General features: G+C 44.8%; 1 protein-coding gene across 2 annotated transcripts in view; it reads right to left on the reverse strand.

Moving 5' to 3' along the window:
• HAPLN1 (hyaluronan and proteoglycan link protein 1) overlaps positions 1 to 18,293 on the reverse strand; it is a 68,055-nt gene that overhangs the window by 16,313 nt on the left and 33,449 nt on the right. For both annotated transcript variants that reach the window (XM_052700541.1, XM_052700540.1), the window contains exon 3: positions 3,119 to 3,493. In XM_052700541.1, the coding sequence (XP_052556501.1) occupies positions 3,119 to 3,493 (375 nt within the window). The remainder of the gene's footprint in view (positions 1 to 3,118; positions 3,494 to 18,293) is intronic.

The raw sequence follows: 18,293 nt of genomic DNA on the forward strand, positions 1-18,293 counted from the left end.
GGAGGGAGGGAGGGAGGGAGGGAGGGAGGGAGGGAGGGAGGGACGGAGGGACGGAGGGACGGAGGGACGGAGGGAGGGAGGAAGGAATTGGCACAGTTCTTCACTTTATAGTAGTAAAAAGAATATGCAAGAAATGTGTAAGATACTTAACTGAGCCTAATTCTGCCTTCAAAAAAAAAAAAAAAAAAAAATTAGCCAGTTACTATGCATAGCATATTTAATCACAGTACTAGAAGGCTTTTAAATCTAACAAGAATATAACACTACCACTTTCAGGGAGGATAAAAGGTCCACTGAGGTAGAGGTCAACTATTTTCATATTGATAAATTAATATGATTTTGCTCAGGCAAATCTATGCCATTTGTACAGTGATCTCACACTGAAGTGATCAGTTGGTTTGTACTGCTAGCAGGCATTCCTGGGTATAAATGGTTTTGTCTTGCTGCCAGTCAACATCCTTAGGGCCACCATCTCAGGATATCATGCTACTGATGCAAATCCTTCCTACTGTGAGATAAACCTTATTACACGTAGCAGATGCAGAATGTTAGTGTGGAGTAGCATTTTTACTTTTGTCCAAAGAGACTGATTTTTTAAACTCATCCTGATCTGCACTGCACAAATGCATGAAACAGCAATAAAAGTGAGCAATGAATGAAGTGGCCATTCTCATATGGATGAGATGACAGGATGAGTGCAGGGGCATAGAAAGAGATGAATACACTCCATCCACTACTTATGTCTGCGTGTCCACTGTAAATGCAAGTGCACTTTAGTAGTTATGATTGTAGAGTGAATCTTCAGTGAAACTTGGACCCAGAATCACTGAATTTAGTTACCCTAGTTGAAACAAAGTTGTTTTATTCTAAACCAACACACTCAATAGTCTTATCTCACTTCTTGAAAGGTTAGCTTTTACCATGGGATTTCACAAATGATTTTCCAACTCTCTGGGAGACTTCACTCTCTAACATCAGATATGAGCAGCTTGACACCCTTGACTGACAAAGTCATTAAAACAAAACACTGTTCCATATGTTAAAATGCATGAACTTTCCTTTGATCAGAGAATGGAGCAGTCTTGTTAAAGACATACTTAATTCCTCTCCTATCCAATGAATTTCTTTATTTTGAATTCAAAGAAAAGGAAACAGGAAGGAGTGGTGGTGTTGGAGAAGATGGATTGGAGTTGGCATAATTCGAAGGCAGACGCTGCTTAGAGAAACAGCAGCAGGCTGAAGGTGTCTGTAGTAGGTAGAACCTAGATCTTCTGTACGGTAAGCTGGTGCTCTATCACTAATTAGGCAAGGTAGAAAAGAAAGATCTCTTTTCTGCAGTGATATTTAACAGATATGTTTCTCCAGTGCATACTGCTAACTAACTTCTGGGTGTTGTCTTTGGAGCAGCAACATTCAGGAGTGTTGTGCAATGCTCAAGCTCTGTTAAGGAAGTGTAGATGTGTACCTGAGCAACCTCATATTGCTCGCTAGTCCATCTGTGCTTTTAGTCCTCAGTTCTAAGCACTGTCAAAAACTATGTAACTACTGCACATGGTTAACAAAAAACATTTCTCATTGTCTTCTTATTCTAATATCATTTCAATATTGCCTTCCAAATACTAGTCTCTGCACATGCGCAACGATTTGTACCAAGCTCCAGGCAAAGTTTCTCTCTGTTGCTGCAGCTGTTAGTCATCTGCCCTTTCCCAAACTCTCCTGTCGCAGCTGCAAGTGTTTGTCCTGGGATCTTGTTGCTTCTAAAAGCAGGAAACTAATGAACATTTACTTCAAAGGCACAATGCTAGTGGTACCAGAAGGGTACGTGGTCCAGATAAGCAGCATGATGAAGATTTTATGCTGGCTCTGAACATTCTACACTAGAAATATTGTCTTAACATCATGAAATTCTGGGAAATATCAGTATTTGGGATCCAGTGGTACAGTACTTATCTGGACAAGCTCTAAGCCTTGCAGAGGCATGTATTTAGGACATATGGAGCCTGTCAGAAGAATTTTATCACATGCCATTTTGCAGGATTGTTGAGCAATGCTACATCCCACCTTGCAACCCAGGAACGAACTCCAGGACAGCCTGCAGAATATCATAAGAGGAGCTGAGGCATGCAAAGGTCAGACAGGTGCTGCCTGTGTCTGATCTCCATTACGTGGCAAAGTCAACAGCTGCATTTGCAGTTTTATTATGAGGTGACTTTTTTTTTCTTTTCAATTTTTCTTCTTCTTTCCCTTCTTCTCCCCCCACCCCCCCACTAACAAGATTATGTGGCTTCTGGAAAGTTCCTCCTGAAGCACACTTGCTGGCAGGTATAAATGTAAAGGGGCAGAGAGATATCTTCATGGAACTCTTTGTTTATAGATGAGAATAATAGAGGGCTTTGGGGAAAAGGCCTGATGCTGATTTACATGCATCAAATCTCATAAAATTAATCTAAATTTCATAAAAGATGAATATTTTGTTCTTTTTAAGTCCATTTCAATAATTTTACTAATGCTTTCTACCATACTGTTTACAAAAAATTGCTGAAGGAAATGACTACCAGAGCGTACGAGTAGGAGTTGTCTTGGCAGGCAATACAGAGATTTACTTTATGTAATTATAAGGCTTGAAATAAACAAAGCTATTGTCTCTGTAAAATTACTTGGAGATTTTCTCTGTTTGTAGGAAGATTTTTATCTTCTAGATAATCTAAAACGTCCCAAAGTTCTGCAAAATGGCTTTTAGGAGAATGCTTAATATAATTTTGATTAAGTCTACTGCAAAAACACACAGCAATTTTTGTAAAATGAAGGGACCAAATTAAAAACATATGGAGTCTTTCATACTGTGTTTGGTCATTCTTTTTTGGCTCCCTTTGCAATGGGGCTCACTGGGAGCAGACTATGCCGTGGGCTAGTGTAAGTTATAAAAGTCCTAATGTTCTTCTAATTTATGATAGCTGCTAGAGGCTCTCAGGCCAAGATCCCCAGGGTGCTATGAATCCCACTTCTCAGTTGGCTGCTATCACTGTTATCTCACAGTACCAGCAGTATGAGGAGGAAAACCAGGCATCTCTTAACACTGTGCAAACCTAATGTTAAGTATAATTCAGGTGTTACCTACCTTCCAAATTCAGAGCTACCACTGCTGTGTCATCCTCTAATCCTTCAATCACTTCGCACTTGTATCTCCCATAATCCTCCAGCATTATATTTGTGATTATAAGAGAGGCATCGTTCTCACTGCTTTCCCTCAGAAACACTCTGCCCTGATACTTCCCGTAGCTCTTTCTGTGGTGTCCCATTGCGACAAAGACGTCCACTTCTTTGAGGTAATCTGAGGTGAGTTTGGTCCACTTGACCCGGATTTTGTGGGCTCCTGATCCAGCCGTTGATGTGTGTTCATGGTAGAATTTACAAGGCAGTGTGATGTTGCCGCCCCTCTGAGAGAAGATCTTAGCTTGTTCTGCTACTACAAGTAGGCGAGGTCCATTTTCTTCTAAAATTCAAGGAGAAAAACAAAAAGGAGAATTAGCCTGCGCTCCACCTTTTACAGAATGGATATGAACAGTGCTTTAACAAACATTACCTATAAGCATGTGGAATCAGTTCCTTGCAACCATTTGTACCTATGCAGCAAGGCATATGAACTAGTTATATACATATATACTGTTGGGTTTGTATGGCTTCTGTATGAATGCCATCATCCATAAATGGCTCCTTGCACGCATCCTGTATTTGCTTGTGGGTTGTTCCAGAGCTGTCCCTTCTTCCACAATTCAGTTTTTCAGTGCAGGATGCAGCATGCTAAGACCCTCATGACATAGCATCCAGCAAAGCATTCTCATGAAATAGGAAAACTGTTCTGGTGTCAAACAGCATTTTTTATATCGACCTGAAAACTGCCCATGTAATTCTAAAATGGCCCATTTTTCAGGTGCATTTTATTCCATACTTTGAGTACCTCTTCTGACATACTTCCACAAATGTCAGGATGTACATTGTATCTTCAAATCAGTAAAATCTTTTCCTTTTCTGCCATCTTTCCCAATAATTTCAATCTTATTCCCCACCTCTTTTTCCAATATCCTTCTAATTATCACTATTTCATCTTTTATGTTTTGGTCTGACTTCCCACACTGACCCAAATCTAGCTGGCAGGCTATCTTACTCGTCACTCTTTTCTCAGATTCCCTGCTCTCTTTTCTCTCTGTAGGCCACTGCTGCTGATGCTACTCTGTGCAGTCATTATACTTAGGACAGTCATCCAGAACAGGCTCACTTCCAAACATATTTGTTCGGGCCTTCTTTGATAGACTGTGCTGCCTTGGGAAAGCCTTGAAATGCCTAAGTTTGATGATGACAGACTGCTCTACTACCCACGTGCTCAAATATTATTTCCTTCTTTCAGTAACTCTTCTCCTCTGATTAAGCAAGCTCAGTGCTTCTGTAGACATTGCTGTCCTCTATCACCAAAGCCATCAGCTGAAACTGGCAGTGAATCAGTAGTACACACTTGCTGGAAAAGAATTACCAGCCTCACTGCTTGTAGCTGATTACAAAGAAAAATACTGCAATTTGCTGTGTCTCTAAAACAGGTCAGTGAGATAGCGTAGGAGTGAGATTTCCAGCTCTATGGGACAATCACCTTCCTGCTCCTGTTGACAACGCTACTTCTGATACAAGCCAGGATGCCACTGGCCCTCTTGGCCACCTGGACACACTGCTGGTTCATGTTTAGCCAGCTGTCAACTAATACCCCAGATCCTTTCCAACCACAGAACCTTCCAGTCACTCTGCACCAAGCTTGTAGCATTGCATTGGGTTGTTGTGACCAAAGGGCAGGCCCTGGTACTTGCTCCTGTTGAAACTCACACAACTAACCTCAGCCCAGCTATCCAGCTTATTTAGATCTCTCAGTAGGGACTTTCTTTCATCAGGCAGATCAATACTTCATCCTAGCTTGGCGTCATCTGCAAATACACTGAGAGTGCACTCTGTCCCCTCGTCTGGATCATTAATGAAGATATAAAACAACACTGGTCCCAGTATTGACCTCTGAGAAACACCACTAGACTAGATATGCTCTGTTAAGAGCATCACTATTAGCTGCATGGGACAAACCAGCCAGAGTGCCTACAGACAGAGCAAACTTGACTGCTGCCAACTGGGTTAATAAGACAGGAGACCCTCCTGATGAAAACCACTGTTGTAGGGTCTCACACCATTCTATACACATGGCAATCTTGCTGGTGTGAACAGGGCATGGGGTGCTCTGGCAAGCAGACCAGTGCATCTGAGGAGAGAGGTGACCTTAGGCAGGGCATGACAGGAAGTGTTGCCAGCCCTGTTTTCATAGGAAGAGGAGAAGGAAGGATGGAAATGCAGCCAGAATAGCTCCTCTGTTGCCTTCCTTGTTTCCATTAGGGACAAAGAAGTCCCACATATGTCTGTCTACCTTGGGAGGGGAAATGTTATGTTTTTGGGTGGTTATTGCTGAGAAATCTGAATCAGAGCTCAGCAATGTTGTGACTTTAATACTGAAATAGGCAAGCTAATAAATATTAGCAGAAAGGACAGGATTGGAGGGAGAGTCTCACTCAGGCTGTTAGCGCTCAAGCTTTCTAGCAACAGCTCAGTCATGCCAGCAAGGCTGGAGGATTGCCCAGAGCACTGTCACCTCTGTCAGCATCCCAGCTGACCCATGTCCCTCCTAGCTGCTGCCCATGGCTCTTGGCTCAGCTGGTGCCAGAGTCTAGGTGCCAGGAAGTGCTGGGAACAGGAAGGGGAGCACAGCTTCTCTCAGCCTATGTCCTGAGGCACCATAATGCAGTGAGCAGCTATCTGTGATGAGACAGAGACCTGATGCTGGGAGGTGGGTAAGCACTGTGCTCAGCATGTCAGGGATATGTGAGAATCCAGCACACTGCTAGCAAAAAAGGATACTTCTTTTTCCCCAGAACTGCTTTCTTCAGAAGTCCCATCAGAGCAATTATGAGCTGCGTGGACAGTTGACTATAAAGCCTATATTATATATATATATATGAATATAAAGACTACAAAGTAAATTGCAGATAACACCTTGTTTAGCAATTGCCTTCATCAGAACAGTGTGGTTCCTTTCTGCAGATAAGACAGACCTTGTGCACAGACACACAAGTGTCTCAGGTGGTAGACAAATGGTGAATAACATGCTGCGCAGCTCTTTCTGCATTGGAGCAGAAATGGCAGCAGCCTGACTGTTGGTTCTGGTCTCAGCTCTGGAATCAGGATGAGAAAAGTTGCTGAGTGGGGTTATTACCTGTCCACATCCCTCATAAAACAGCCAATAGCTTCACTGTCAAAGAACCAGCCACCACTGGAAATTAATTTGTGCTATTTTTCCATGCTGCTTCCTTACTATCAGTTTTGGGTTTTGATTTGCTTGTAAGTAAATATCAGCAAAGACTGTTTAAGAAGGGATCCAGCAAGAAGTCCTCTTGAGGTGTCACCACAAAGAAATAAAGGAATATTACTCTCCCCCATGTTTTGTCACAAGAAGTCTGTTTTATTTTCCATCTCCCCCTCTCCTGTGTTTGACTGCTATGCATTTTGCACTGCTGTTCTCTCTGCTCCCCAGCAAGTTTTCAAACACTAAAAAAACTTCTTAAAAAGTGAGAATGTCAAGTAGATGTTAGGATTAGATTAGAATTTTTCACTCAGAGGGTGGTGAGGTCCTGGCACAGCTGCCAGAGAGCTTTGAGTACTCCATTCCTGGAGGTGTTCGTGGCCAGGCTGGATGGGGCCCTGAGCAGTCTGAGCTGGGGGGGGAAACCTGCCCATGGCAGGGAGTTGAAACAGAGTCGGATTTAAGGTCCCTTTCCACACAAGTCATTCTATGATTTTATGAGTCTATAGTTCTGTGATTCTATGACTGTATTTCTTCTTGCTATTGATCTGTATACGCCTTAACTTGACTTCAGCGTGGTTCCCATTTCAGTGACACTAAATGGACTTGCTCTCACTGGCTGGCCTATTGGTTTTGTTCCATATTTTATTGCTGGACACATACACAGATGTTTTGTTTTGTTTTGCTTACTTTTGACTGGCTTTTGTGTTCAAGAGTACTAGCAAACTAGGTTTGGAAGGAACACAGCATAGGGTAGGGAGAATGAGTCAGTCTGTGATTCTTGGCAAAGAGCTCTGTCCACTTTATCCATCAGAACTGACCAGAATCTTGTGCTGACCTTGGTACAAAACTTGATTATTCCCCTATTTTAATGGAGTAACTGACAGAGAAGCAACAGGGGAAAAAAAAACCCAAAAACAACACCAAGAATTTTTAGGATGTTTTGTGAGTTCAAAATCATGAATTGCTTAGGTGTTCCACCTTGTTAACAAACCATTAAGTGCAGTATTGATATAAACGCATATGTTCACATGCATTACTCAAAGAACCTTAAGTGTAAAACATTAGAAAGTATTACACGCAGTTTTTTCCACATAATTTGGAAAATAAGCAAACAACAAGAAAAACAACAAAAAAAACAACAGACAAACCCTAAAAATCTCTGTACTTTGACTGCATGACTAAGAAAAGGCGTTCTGATTTGGCTCAAGCATCAATTTCATGTTGTTTATATGAAGATAAAGAAAACACAGACATTAAACTCATAGGACTCCACCTCTAAATTGTCATGAAAAAAAATACTTCCCATGTGTTATTTTTATGTTTTTAATACGCAACTGGTAACAGAAATGCTTGATAAATCTCAATTTAGAAGTTCAGATAAAGCCTTCCAAATAACAACACACCTAAAATAACCACTATGCAAATGGCAGAACAATCTGTCTCTCCTGCATAGACATGACAAGATGAGGCAGTGTATCTTTCCACTGATCCCACCCTTTCATGCCGACTAACATGGTGGAGGAAATGTTTCTAAGGGTCTGCATTAATGCTAGCTGAACTAGGAATCCTCACAGTGTGTAAAATAATAAGGGAAATAACAAACTTCATTTTCTACACTACTGCCACCTTTTACCTTAAAATACTTAAAAATTACGTTTATGTTTGTTTCAGTATAGATAAAGAAATTGAATGAAGATCAGACTGCAGTCAGGCACACTCCTCCATGAATTTTCTGGTATTAAAATTTCTGCATGACTCTGTGGCTACTGTCCTAATTTTGGGTTAGTTCTACTTTTGGACAAGCAGCTGGGCAAAGGAGCAAATTTTGTCACTAACATACAAGTATTAGTATCACCACCTTTCAGACGTGTGGGAGGACAGAAATGGCCCAAAGAAATAGGAACCTTGGAGGCTCTTCAGTCCTCACAGTGAAAGGGCTCCTTAGGCCTTATTGCCATCACAGCAGAGGAGAGCACTGAGATTTACAGGCTGGAAGTTAAACCTTATTTTGAAAAGTGATCCTGAAGATGTATTGTTCATGCAACAATCCCCATTAGCCCCAAAAGGAGAAGCAGAAAAGCAGAGAAGAAATCACAGCATTAGCATTATATCAGAAGCTCTTCTGTATACAAAGGAATGTTCATAGGTTGGTGAAGTGGCATGAAGAGTAACAAAAACAATATACCAAACAGAAAAAGAATTGAGCTTCTGAATTACCTTTAAATGTTATGTCTGTGAAATTACACTAATATAGCAAGATGAAGGCAAACTGAAGTTTTAAACTGATGTTTTGTGTAAAACTTCCTGCTTCTATAATAGCTTCTCATGACCCAGAAATACTGGTAACTCTGATGTAAGGCCTAGCAAGCACACCTGAATGCCTTTAATGAAGCCAACATACTGACAGAAGATAAATTTGTTTTTTTGCTGACATTTCTGTTACATGGTGTTGCAATATGATGCACTATGAAGTGGAAAGTAAATTGTACAGAGGAGGAAGAAGCAGCTCAACTATAAGAAGAGACTGCATGATGGAGCAGGACTAGGGAAGTAATCCTGCCCTATACTCAGCACTGGTGAGGCCTCACTTTGAGACTGTATTCAGTTTTGGGCACCTCAGTACAGAAAGCACACTTAGGTGCTGGAGCAGGCCTAAAGTAGGGGAACAAGGCTTGTGAAGGGCTGGAAGAATGGGCCATAGGAGGAGAGACTGAACGAACTGGGGCTGTTTAGTGTGGGGGCAGTCTAGAGGCAGTGGGGCGGAGCTCCGGACTGGACCCGAGCGTCTCTCCCTCTGGCCCCGGCTCGGCCGTCTCGGTGCGCCGCGGAGAAGAGCAGTGCTGTGGCTCGCAGTGCCGTGGCTTGACTGGCATTTTGACCATTCTCGTCTCTGTCGTTTTGTTTGATTTAGTTAGACTCAGTAAATTACCGCTCCTCCTCAGACCGTTGCCGCTGTGTTTTCTCCTCGCTAAAACCATCGGCTAGCTCTCTGCCCTTCCCCCTCTCCCGGAGCGCACGTGGCCCGGGGCCGGCCGGATCGCGGCAAACCGTTGGTAAGCGGTTTTTTCTCTCTCTTCTTCCCGGGCCGGTGCCCCCTGTCACGGACTGATATCTGAGGATAACCCCGTGACAAATGCAAAAGCATTTGTCCACACCTATCATTTTCCCCCGGGGTCTTCTTAGGCTGAAATTGAATCTGGCTGCTATTATTTTGCCTGTAGCTGAGGATGAAGATTTCTTCTGAGAATTTTTGGGTAACGTACCCAATCCAGGGGCCGTACGCCTTACCTGGTGGTGTCGTTGTGTACTGTGCTGGCTCCGTGCCACAGCTGCCATCACATGAGGACAGTGTCCCGAAGCAGCACGTTCCTGACTGCAGGCACCCATTGCAGGTGGCAAAGAAGGGGCTGCCATGCTTAATGGAATTCAACGCTACGGAGAATCCTGCCCAGCTAGAAGTGTGTTCGCCCGTGATCAGCAAGTACAGATTGTTGGGTGTCTGAAGTGGAGATACGCAATGGATACATCTTCCAAAAGATGAGCTGAGCATTTGCTCACTCATTATGCAGTCTTACAGGTCTGGCTTGGGGTTTTTTTGCACTCTGAGACAATTCAGACAGAAGACGAAGACCAACTTTTAACATGATTTGGTGGTGACAGGACGAGGATGGTTTTAAACTAATTAAAAAAAAAATGTAATGGGGATTTAGATTAAAGAAGAAATTCTTTAGAGAGAGGGCAGTGAAGCCCTGGCACGAGCTGCCCAGTGAAGCTGTGGACATCCCATCCCTGAGGTGCTCAGGGCCAGATTGAATGGCTCCTTGGGCAGCCTGAGCTGACGGGCAGCAACTAGCCAGCGTCAGGGGGGAGTGGAACTGGGCAGGCCTTAAGGTTCCTTCTAACTCAACTATTCTGTGATTGTATGACTCTGTTCCATCATTTCAAGAGAGACATCCGTGAGCAGTGCAGATCAGCTTGACCAAAGTCAAAGAAATTGTGTGCATATTGGCTTTGTATGTGCTTCTGCACATTCAGTGAACACTTCAGGTTGCCATTTTTGTCTGAAGTGTTGGTGAGAAGCAGAAGCGCAGCCGCTGTAAACTTTTATCTATTCAAATAGCTAAGGTACTAACATTTTAGGTATATCCCTCCAAAAAATGTGCCTACCTCTAACCAGAAGTTGATCTTGCACCATATCCGTGGCTGGAGCAGGTCTAAAGAAGGGCAACAAGGCTTGTGATGGGCCTGCAGAATATGCCCTACAAGGAGAGACTGAAGGAACTGGGCTGTGTAGTCTGGGGAAGAGCAGGCTGAAAGGAGACCTTATTGCTCTCTTCTAATATCCGAAAGGTGCTTACAGCGAGAGCAGGTTGGTCTCTTCTCACTGGTGACAGGTGGCAGGATGAGGGGAAATGGCCTCAACTTGTGCCAGGGGAGGTTTAGGTTGGATATCAGGAAAAACTTCCTTACAGAAAGGGTTGTTAAGCACTGGAATAGGCTCCTGAGGGAGGTGACTGAGTCACCATCCCTGAATGTGTTTTAAAACTGTTTGGATGTGGTGCTCAAGGACATGATTTAAGAGTTAGGGTAGTATGGTTAGGTTGTGGTTGGACTCAATGATCTTCAAGGTCTTTTCCAACCTGAGCAATTTTACAATTCTGTGATTCTATGATTAAAAGATAATCTAAAGTCTCCTAAATAACAACAAAATTAGTGAGAACTTGAAAGGAAAAAAGATACAGAAATAACACTATCACTGATAGGGAGCAAAATTCATGAAGATTGGTTGAAGGAATAAAGTCAAAGAAGATGAAGATGAAACTGAGATGAATATCTCAGTTAGTGTATGATGTATGATGTCAAATCACTAGTGTATCTACCCTCTTCTTAGGTATGTGGGTGGGACCTCCTGGGAGTGTCCTTGAGGGCATATGAACAGAAAGAGCTGGCAGCCCCTTAGGGGCACCCTTCTGAGGGAGCAAGAGCTCTCAATCCCCAGTGGAAGAAATTGAGCAGAAGAGGCAGGTGTCGGGTGTGGCTGAGAAAGGACCTGAAACTGAGGAAAAAGGGAAACGTATAGGAAGTGGAAGCAGGGTTGTGTAGCCTGTAGGGAAGAATATAGGGATGTTGAATGCATGTGTAGAAATAAGATTAGGAAAGACAAGGCACAGATAGAGCAGAAATTGGCGAGATATGTGAAAAATAACAAGAAAGGTTTTTTCAGGTACATAAGCAGGAGGAGACAGATCAAAGAGAGTATTCCACTCAGATAAATGAGGACGGAGAAGTGGCTTCCTCAGGCATTTAAGCTCAGGTACTTAATAAGTGTTTTGAATCAGCCTTCACTGCTGGTCAGGCTACATATCAGCCATGTCGTTGAACCTCTCTCTGACTGTGGGTAAGAAGAGCAGATTCAGTCCCACTGTAACAACGGAACAAGTATGAGACATCCTCATGAAACTGAATGTATATAACTCCCTGGGGTCAGATAATATCCATCCATCTGTGGTTGCCAAGCTGCTCCCCATCAGATCTGAAAACTCGTGGCTGTCAGGTGAAGTGCCCGGTGACTGGAAAAAGGGAACCATTGCTCCCATTTTTCAGAAGGGAAGAAAGGATGACCCGGGGAACAGCAGATCGGCAAGCCTCACCTGTGTGCCTGGGAAGATCATGGCGCAGATCCTCCGAGAAGCTATGTTAAGGCTCATACGAGATGAAGAGGTGATCCGAGACAGCCAGCATGGCCTCACCAAGGGCAGATCTTGCCTGACCAATCTGGTGGCCTTCTGTGATGGAGTGATGGCATCGGTTGTCGTGGGAAGGGCAACGGATGTCATCTACCTGGACTTCTGCAAAGCCTTTGACATGGCCCCTCACCACATCCTTCTGCCCAAATTGGAGAGGCATGGGTGCGAAGGATGGACAGTTTGGTGGATAAGAATTTGTTGGCTGGTCGCAGCCAAAGAGTTGTGATCAGTGGCTCTGTGTCAGGGTGGCGGGTCACAAGCGGCGTCCCTCAGGCGTTGTTGCTTTTCAACGTGTTCATCAGCGACACAGACGATGGCTCTGAGCGCACCCTCAGCACTGGTGACACCAAGCTGAGCGGTGCAGTCTGTACGCTGGAGGAAAGGGAAGCCATCCAGAGGGACGCGGACTGGCTGGAGAAGTGGGCCCACGTGAAAGGTGTTGTACTTGGGCCGGGGCAACCCCAGGTGTTTACAGAGACTGGGCGAAGAACCTCTTGAGAGCAGCCGTGTGGGGAAGGACTTGGGGGTCCTGGTAGACAAGAAGCTGGACACGAGCCAGCAGTGTGCGCTTGTATCCCGGAAGGCCAACTCTATGCTGGGCTGCACTGGAAGAGGGGTGGCCAGCAGGGAGAGGGAGGTGGTTGTCCCCCTCTACTCGGCTCTTGTGAGGCCCCATCTGGAGGAGTACTGCTTCCAGGCCTGGGGCCCCCAGCACAAGAAAGACTCCGAGCTCTCAGAGGAGTCCAGAGGAGGGCCACTGAGATGATCAGAGGGCTGCAGCACCTCTCCTATGAAGAAAGGTTGAGGGAAGCGGTCTTGTTTAGCTTAGAGAAGAGAAGGCTCCGAGGAGACCTCACTGGGGCCGTCCAGTACTTGAAGGGAGCATATAAACAGGAGGGGTAATGGCTGTTTCCAAGGGTGGATAGTGACAGGACAAGGGGAAATGGCTTTAAACGGAGACAGGGGAGGTGCAGGTTAGATATTAGGAGGAAGCTTTTCACTCGGAGGGTGGCAAAGCACTGGAACAGGTTGCCCAAGGAGGCTGTGGGTGCCCCGTCCCTGGAGGCATTCAAGGCCGGGGATGTGGCTCTGGGCAGCCTGGTCTGGTGGTTGGTGACCCTGCACACAGCAGGGGGGTTGAAAGTAGATGATCGCTGTGTTCCTTTTCAACCCGGGCCATTCCATGATTCTACGATTCTGGGATTCTCTTGCTTTATCCAGTGACGCTGTAACTCCATCCCAGTGGGGCTACAGCCATGGGAGAAGCAAGCCATGAAATCTGGCTCGCCACGCCCTGCTTCCCTGCTAAGAACCCTCCCAGTTGTGATGTCAGTGATGTCACAAAGCCTTCGAGGTCACCCAGGCACTGGTGCTGCTGCCGCCACTCAGTTGCTGTGCAGACGCTGGTGCTGCTGGTGGCTTGATTGAGCTCAGGTCAGAGTGACGGCCAGAGAGCAAGTTGAAGGAAGGTGCAATGCTCAGCCCGAGGTTTTCCATACTCCTCGTCTTCTGCTTGCCCTTCCTGTTCTCCGGCAGCCTTGCCCATTCCGGACGCCCTTCCTGGGCCACGGTCATGTGGGATGTGGATCCCCTGGACACGGAGAAGCCGGGCATTGGCAAGGCAAGCTGGAACTACTACCTACCCTACTACTACCGCCTGAACCAGCTTTGCTCTTTCTTTGAGCACCTGGATCCACTGGGATTCGTGGAAGCGCTCTACGAGAAGAGCACAGAGCTGGGCCTTTTCCTCATGGTGATTTACCTGTGGAGAGCAGTCAGGAGGGGCCGCAGAGAGGTGAGTCATGGAGGTCAGGCAAGCCAGACCGTGCCCGAGTTTCTCAGGAAGAGGCACGGCCCAGATGCAGAGATCTCAGGCCCCCAAGGCCCCTGCCCTTTTCATCACGCCCCCTGCTCTGTCATTTCCAGGAGAAGAGCCAGGAGAAGATACTCTCAGCTGCCCCAGAGACATACTGCCAGAACCGCTCCTGCAAACGCTGCAAGCTGCTCTGCCAACTGAAGGCAAACCCTGCCTTGATGAAGATATACCTGAAACACACCAAACACCGCTACCTGCAGGAGTATCTTCCCAGGAGCCGAGAGACGGCAAAATCCTGAGAAGATGGGGAAGAAAACAGAGACTTTTCTCTGCATACCAGCACGTCCCAAGTAGCTCCAGAGCAGCTGTAAACTGAGGGGGATCCGGCCAAGGCACCAAGACATCTGTGCCATGACTGCGCACAGGGATGGCATGGCTGCAGCACGGGAAACGAGCAGGAAGCCATCCCGAACTCCACAAAAAACAAGGCCGGAAGGAAACAGAATCCAGAAAGCCGGAAGAGACCTACAAGATCATTCAGTTCCACCATCCCACTATCACCAACAGGTCTCATTAAACAATATCCCCCAACACAATATTATTATGACTGCTCAATATCATTATTTCTAGGATGAATATGTTTGCTTTTATTAGAACAAAAGCGTGCGCTGGCTTTCTCTCGTTCTCTTGCAGCACGAGAGAGGGTGATTCTAAAGTAATGACTTCTTTCCACCTCACTTTCTGGTGAGGAGTTCTTTTCTGAACACCGTGGTGCCTGAAACAGTGAACTGTAGCCCAAAGGAAAGACATTTTCAGTCGTACTCCAAAACTGTCTGGACTGAACGCATCAAGCATATTTTTAACACAAAGAAAGCTGAACACCAAAGAGTGCCGCTGACTGCTGGTAACACCACCCAGCCCTACTGCCCATGGACACAGCACTGAGGGCAAGCATAGGTCAGCAACATCCCTGTGCTGGCACAGATACTCCTTACTGAGCATTTTGGATCACAGCCTCCTGAGCCCCAGCGGACAGGCAGATCACGGAATCACAGGACGGTTTGGGTTGGAAGGGAGCTTCATGACCACCTGGTTCCAACCCTCCTGCTGTAGGCAGAGACACCTCCCTCTAGACCAGGTTGCTCAGAGCTCCATCCAGCCTGGCCTAGAACGCCTCCAGAGAAGGGGCATCCACAGCCTCTCTGGGCAACCTGTTCTAGTGTCTCACCACCCTCGCGGCAAAGAATTTCTTATCATGGAATCATCAGAGATTCCTCAGGGTTGCAAGGGACTTTTAAAGGTCACTTATTCCAAGTCCCCTGCAACAAACAGGGACATGCACAGCATCGTCAGGCTGCCCAGGATCTGATCCAGCCAAGCGCAGGACCTTGCTCATGGTTTTGCTGAACTTCATGAGGTTGGCCTGGACTCATCCCTCGGGCCTGCCCAGTCCTCTCTGGATGGCATCCCTTCCCTCTGGCGTGTCAGCTGCACCACTCAGCTTGGTGTCGTCTGCAAACTTGCTGAGGGCGTGCTCAATCCCACTGTCCGTGTCGCCTACAAGGATGTTAAAGGGCACCAGACCCAGCAGCGGTCTCTGAGGAACAGCCCTTGTCACCTGTCTCCTCTTGGGCACTGAGCCACTGACCGCTACTCTCTGAGAATGATTTTTGGGATACTACTTGCATTTGTCTGCATATTCTAGGCCTAGGAAACAAAGGGACTTTTTATACTAATTGTTTAACTAGCCAGATATTCTGGCTCCTGATGGAGAATTTCTATAGCAGTTGGAAGTATTCTGAAATAGCAGCTGGAATAGTATATGGTATCAATTTTTTATTGCCTCTTAAGGATAATGAATGTGGAGGGGTGTCATTAGTCTACGCTGATCTAAAACATGTTGGGAAAGACTATAAAAGATATTGCAGAGGTGGAAGATGTCTTCTAAACAGGTATGGGTCCGTTTTGGAGTGTGGAGTGACTACACAGCTGGAAGTGGAATGCAACAGAATGTGTTATAGTAAGATATCTTCTGGTTTTATAAGGGTGGCTTTGATGCTCAAAAAGCTGGATGTTGTTAAAAGTACGTGAGTGCACCTGTGTATAATAAGAACATTAAAATGAAAGCTGAATTCAGAAAATATAATGTCTTCAATGGAAAGTGTGGGAAAACTCAGCCTGAAGGATGGGCATTGCTACTAGCAGTTGGTATTACAGATTTGAAGGCAGAGGTATTAGCTAGTCTATCACTATTAGAATGGTGCCAGTTTGCAGATGACAGCAACATAACATATAAGGAAAGTAATTTAACTGTCGACAAGCTGATTAGTCTGATCTCATCAGTAAATAGAACCCTAGGAAAACTTCTAAAGAGAAACAGTTATTGAAGATTTATGATTAGAGTACATCACCTGGAAGACGGAATAAAATGCGGCGTATATTTACCAGCGGGTGTCAGCATAATTTGGTATCAATTATATAATAAAAATAAACATTTATGGACAGGAAAACAAGATGTACTTATCTCTTGGATTTTATGGAAGCAAGTGATGTGGGAAATATGAAAAAAAACAACAAAGCAGGATGAAGAACACAAATGTTTACTCTTACTTATGCAGGAATTTCATAGAGGGGAGAATGTCACTGCTTGGGCTGAAGCAGAAATGACAGGCCTATAAAAATATCTGTCAACCCTCTCCTGTACAATTTTTTAGATTCTTTAATATTTGTATTAATTTCATCTCTAGAGTAAAAAGGGCTACTGAGTAAGTAACATTTTCAAATAGCATATTTAGCATCACTGAAGGAAGAACAATATGTGGAATATGTGAGGACAGAAAAAAGATGGACAAAGAATGATAGCATTCAATACCAAATGTAAAATCTATATTTTTTTACGGTTTCCATTCACCAGATGAGGTTGTCCTGATCTCCATCCCACCTGTCTTTGGACACCGCCAGGGATGGAGCTTCTCTGGGCAGCCTGCACCAAGATTTCTCAAAACCTTCAACATAAAAAATTCCCCTGTCATTTAATCTGATTTTCTCCTCTTTTAGTTTAAAGCCATTCCCACTTGTCCTTTCACTTTCTGCACAAATAAAAAGTCAGTCTCCCTCCTATTTATAAGCTCCCTTCAAGTACTGGAAGGCCATAGTGGGATCTCACAGAATCACAGAATTGTAGGGTTGGAAGGGACCTCCAGGGATCATCGAGTCCAACCCCCCTGCCAAAGCAGGTTCCCTACAGCAGGTCGCACAGGTAGGCATCCAGGCAGGTCTGGAACATCTCCAGAGAAGGAGACTCCACCACCTCCCTGGGCAGCCTGTGCCAGTGCTCCGTCACCTCACTGTAAAGAAGTTCTTGTGCACATTTGTGCAGAACTTCCTATGCTGCAGTTTCTGGCCGTTTCCCCTTGTCCTGTCTCCACACACTGCTGAAAAGAATCTGGCCTCGCCATTCTGCCCCCCACACCTTAGATATTTATAGACCTGGATCAGGTCTCCTCTCAGTCTTCTTTTCTCAAGACTAAATAGACCCAGTTCACTCAGTCTTTCTTTGTATGTAGGAGAGGTCCACCCCTCTGATCATCCTTGTGGCCCCCTGTGGATTCACTTCAGCAGCTCCACATTTTACTTTTGCTGCAGTCAAGACCTGGATGCAGTAGTCCAGACAAGTGCAGAGTAGAGTGGGATAATAACCTCTCTTGCCCACTGGCCATGCAGTCCAAGAGACAGAATTACTGATACAAACCTTGAACTTGTTAACTGCGATGAAGAAATGAGGAAGAACAACTAAAAAAAAAATATATCAATGACTACCAATAAACACTATAGCATGGCCAGGAAGAAGTCAGATTTCAGTCAAAGTCTAAAGGATAAAGGATGTTTAGCAAGTAAGTAGAAATAGTACTACTAGCCTAACATCTTATCTGGAATGAAATCCTGGCTGGGCATACTCTCTGTGTTTGAATAGAGGCAACAAGTATTTAGATGAACAGATAAAATTAGTGGGCAATTGGAGGTTATACACTAGGGAAGGATCTGAAACAGTTTTTTCACTCTGATAGCTGTGAGGAGACACAATAGTATCTCATAATGTCTTAAAGTGAATATCAAAGACTAAAAATAATTATTTGCAAGCAAAGAACTATATTGGGAAAAGCGTAAGACTATTCAGTGGTTGTAAGCAAGCATGTAGAAATTGGAAGAATGTTTCTCATGACAGAATGGGATCTAAAACTGCCAAGTAATAAGACTTGAAACCTAGCTTGTTTAAAGGTAATAGCCAATGGGATGTCACAGGATGTTAAAAAAAAAGATAATAGGAGACATTTCAGTTCACTGC

The sequence above is a fragment of the Tympanuchus pallidicinctus genome, unplaced genomic scaffold (genome assembly GCF_026119805.1).
Source record: "Tympanuchus pallidicinctus isolate F22 unplaced genomic scaffold, pur_lepc_1.0 scaffold4, whole genome shotgun sequence".
NCBI lineage: Eukaryota > Metazoa > Chordata > Aves > Galliformes > Phasianidae > Tympanuchus > Tympanuchus pallidicinctus.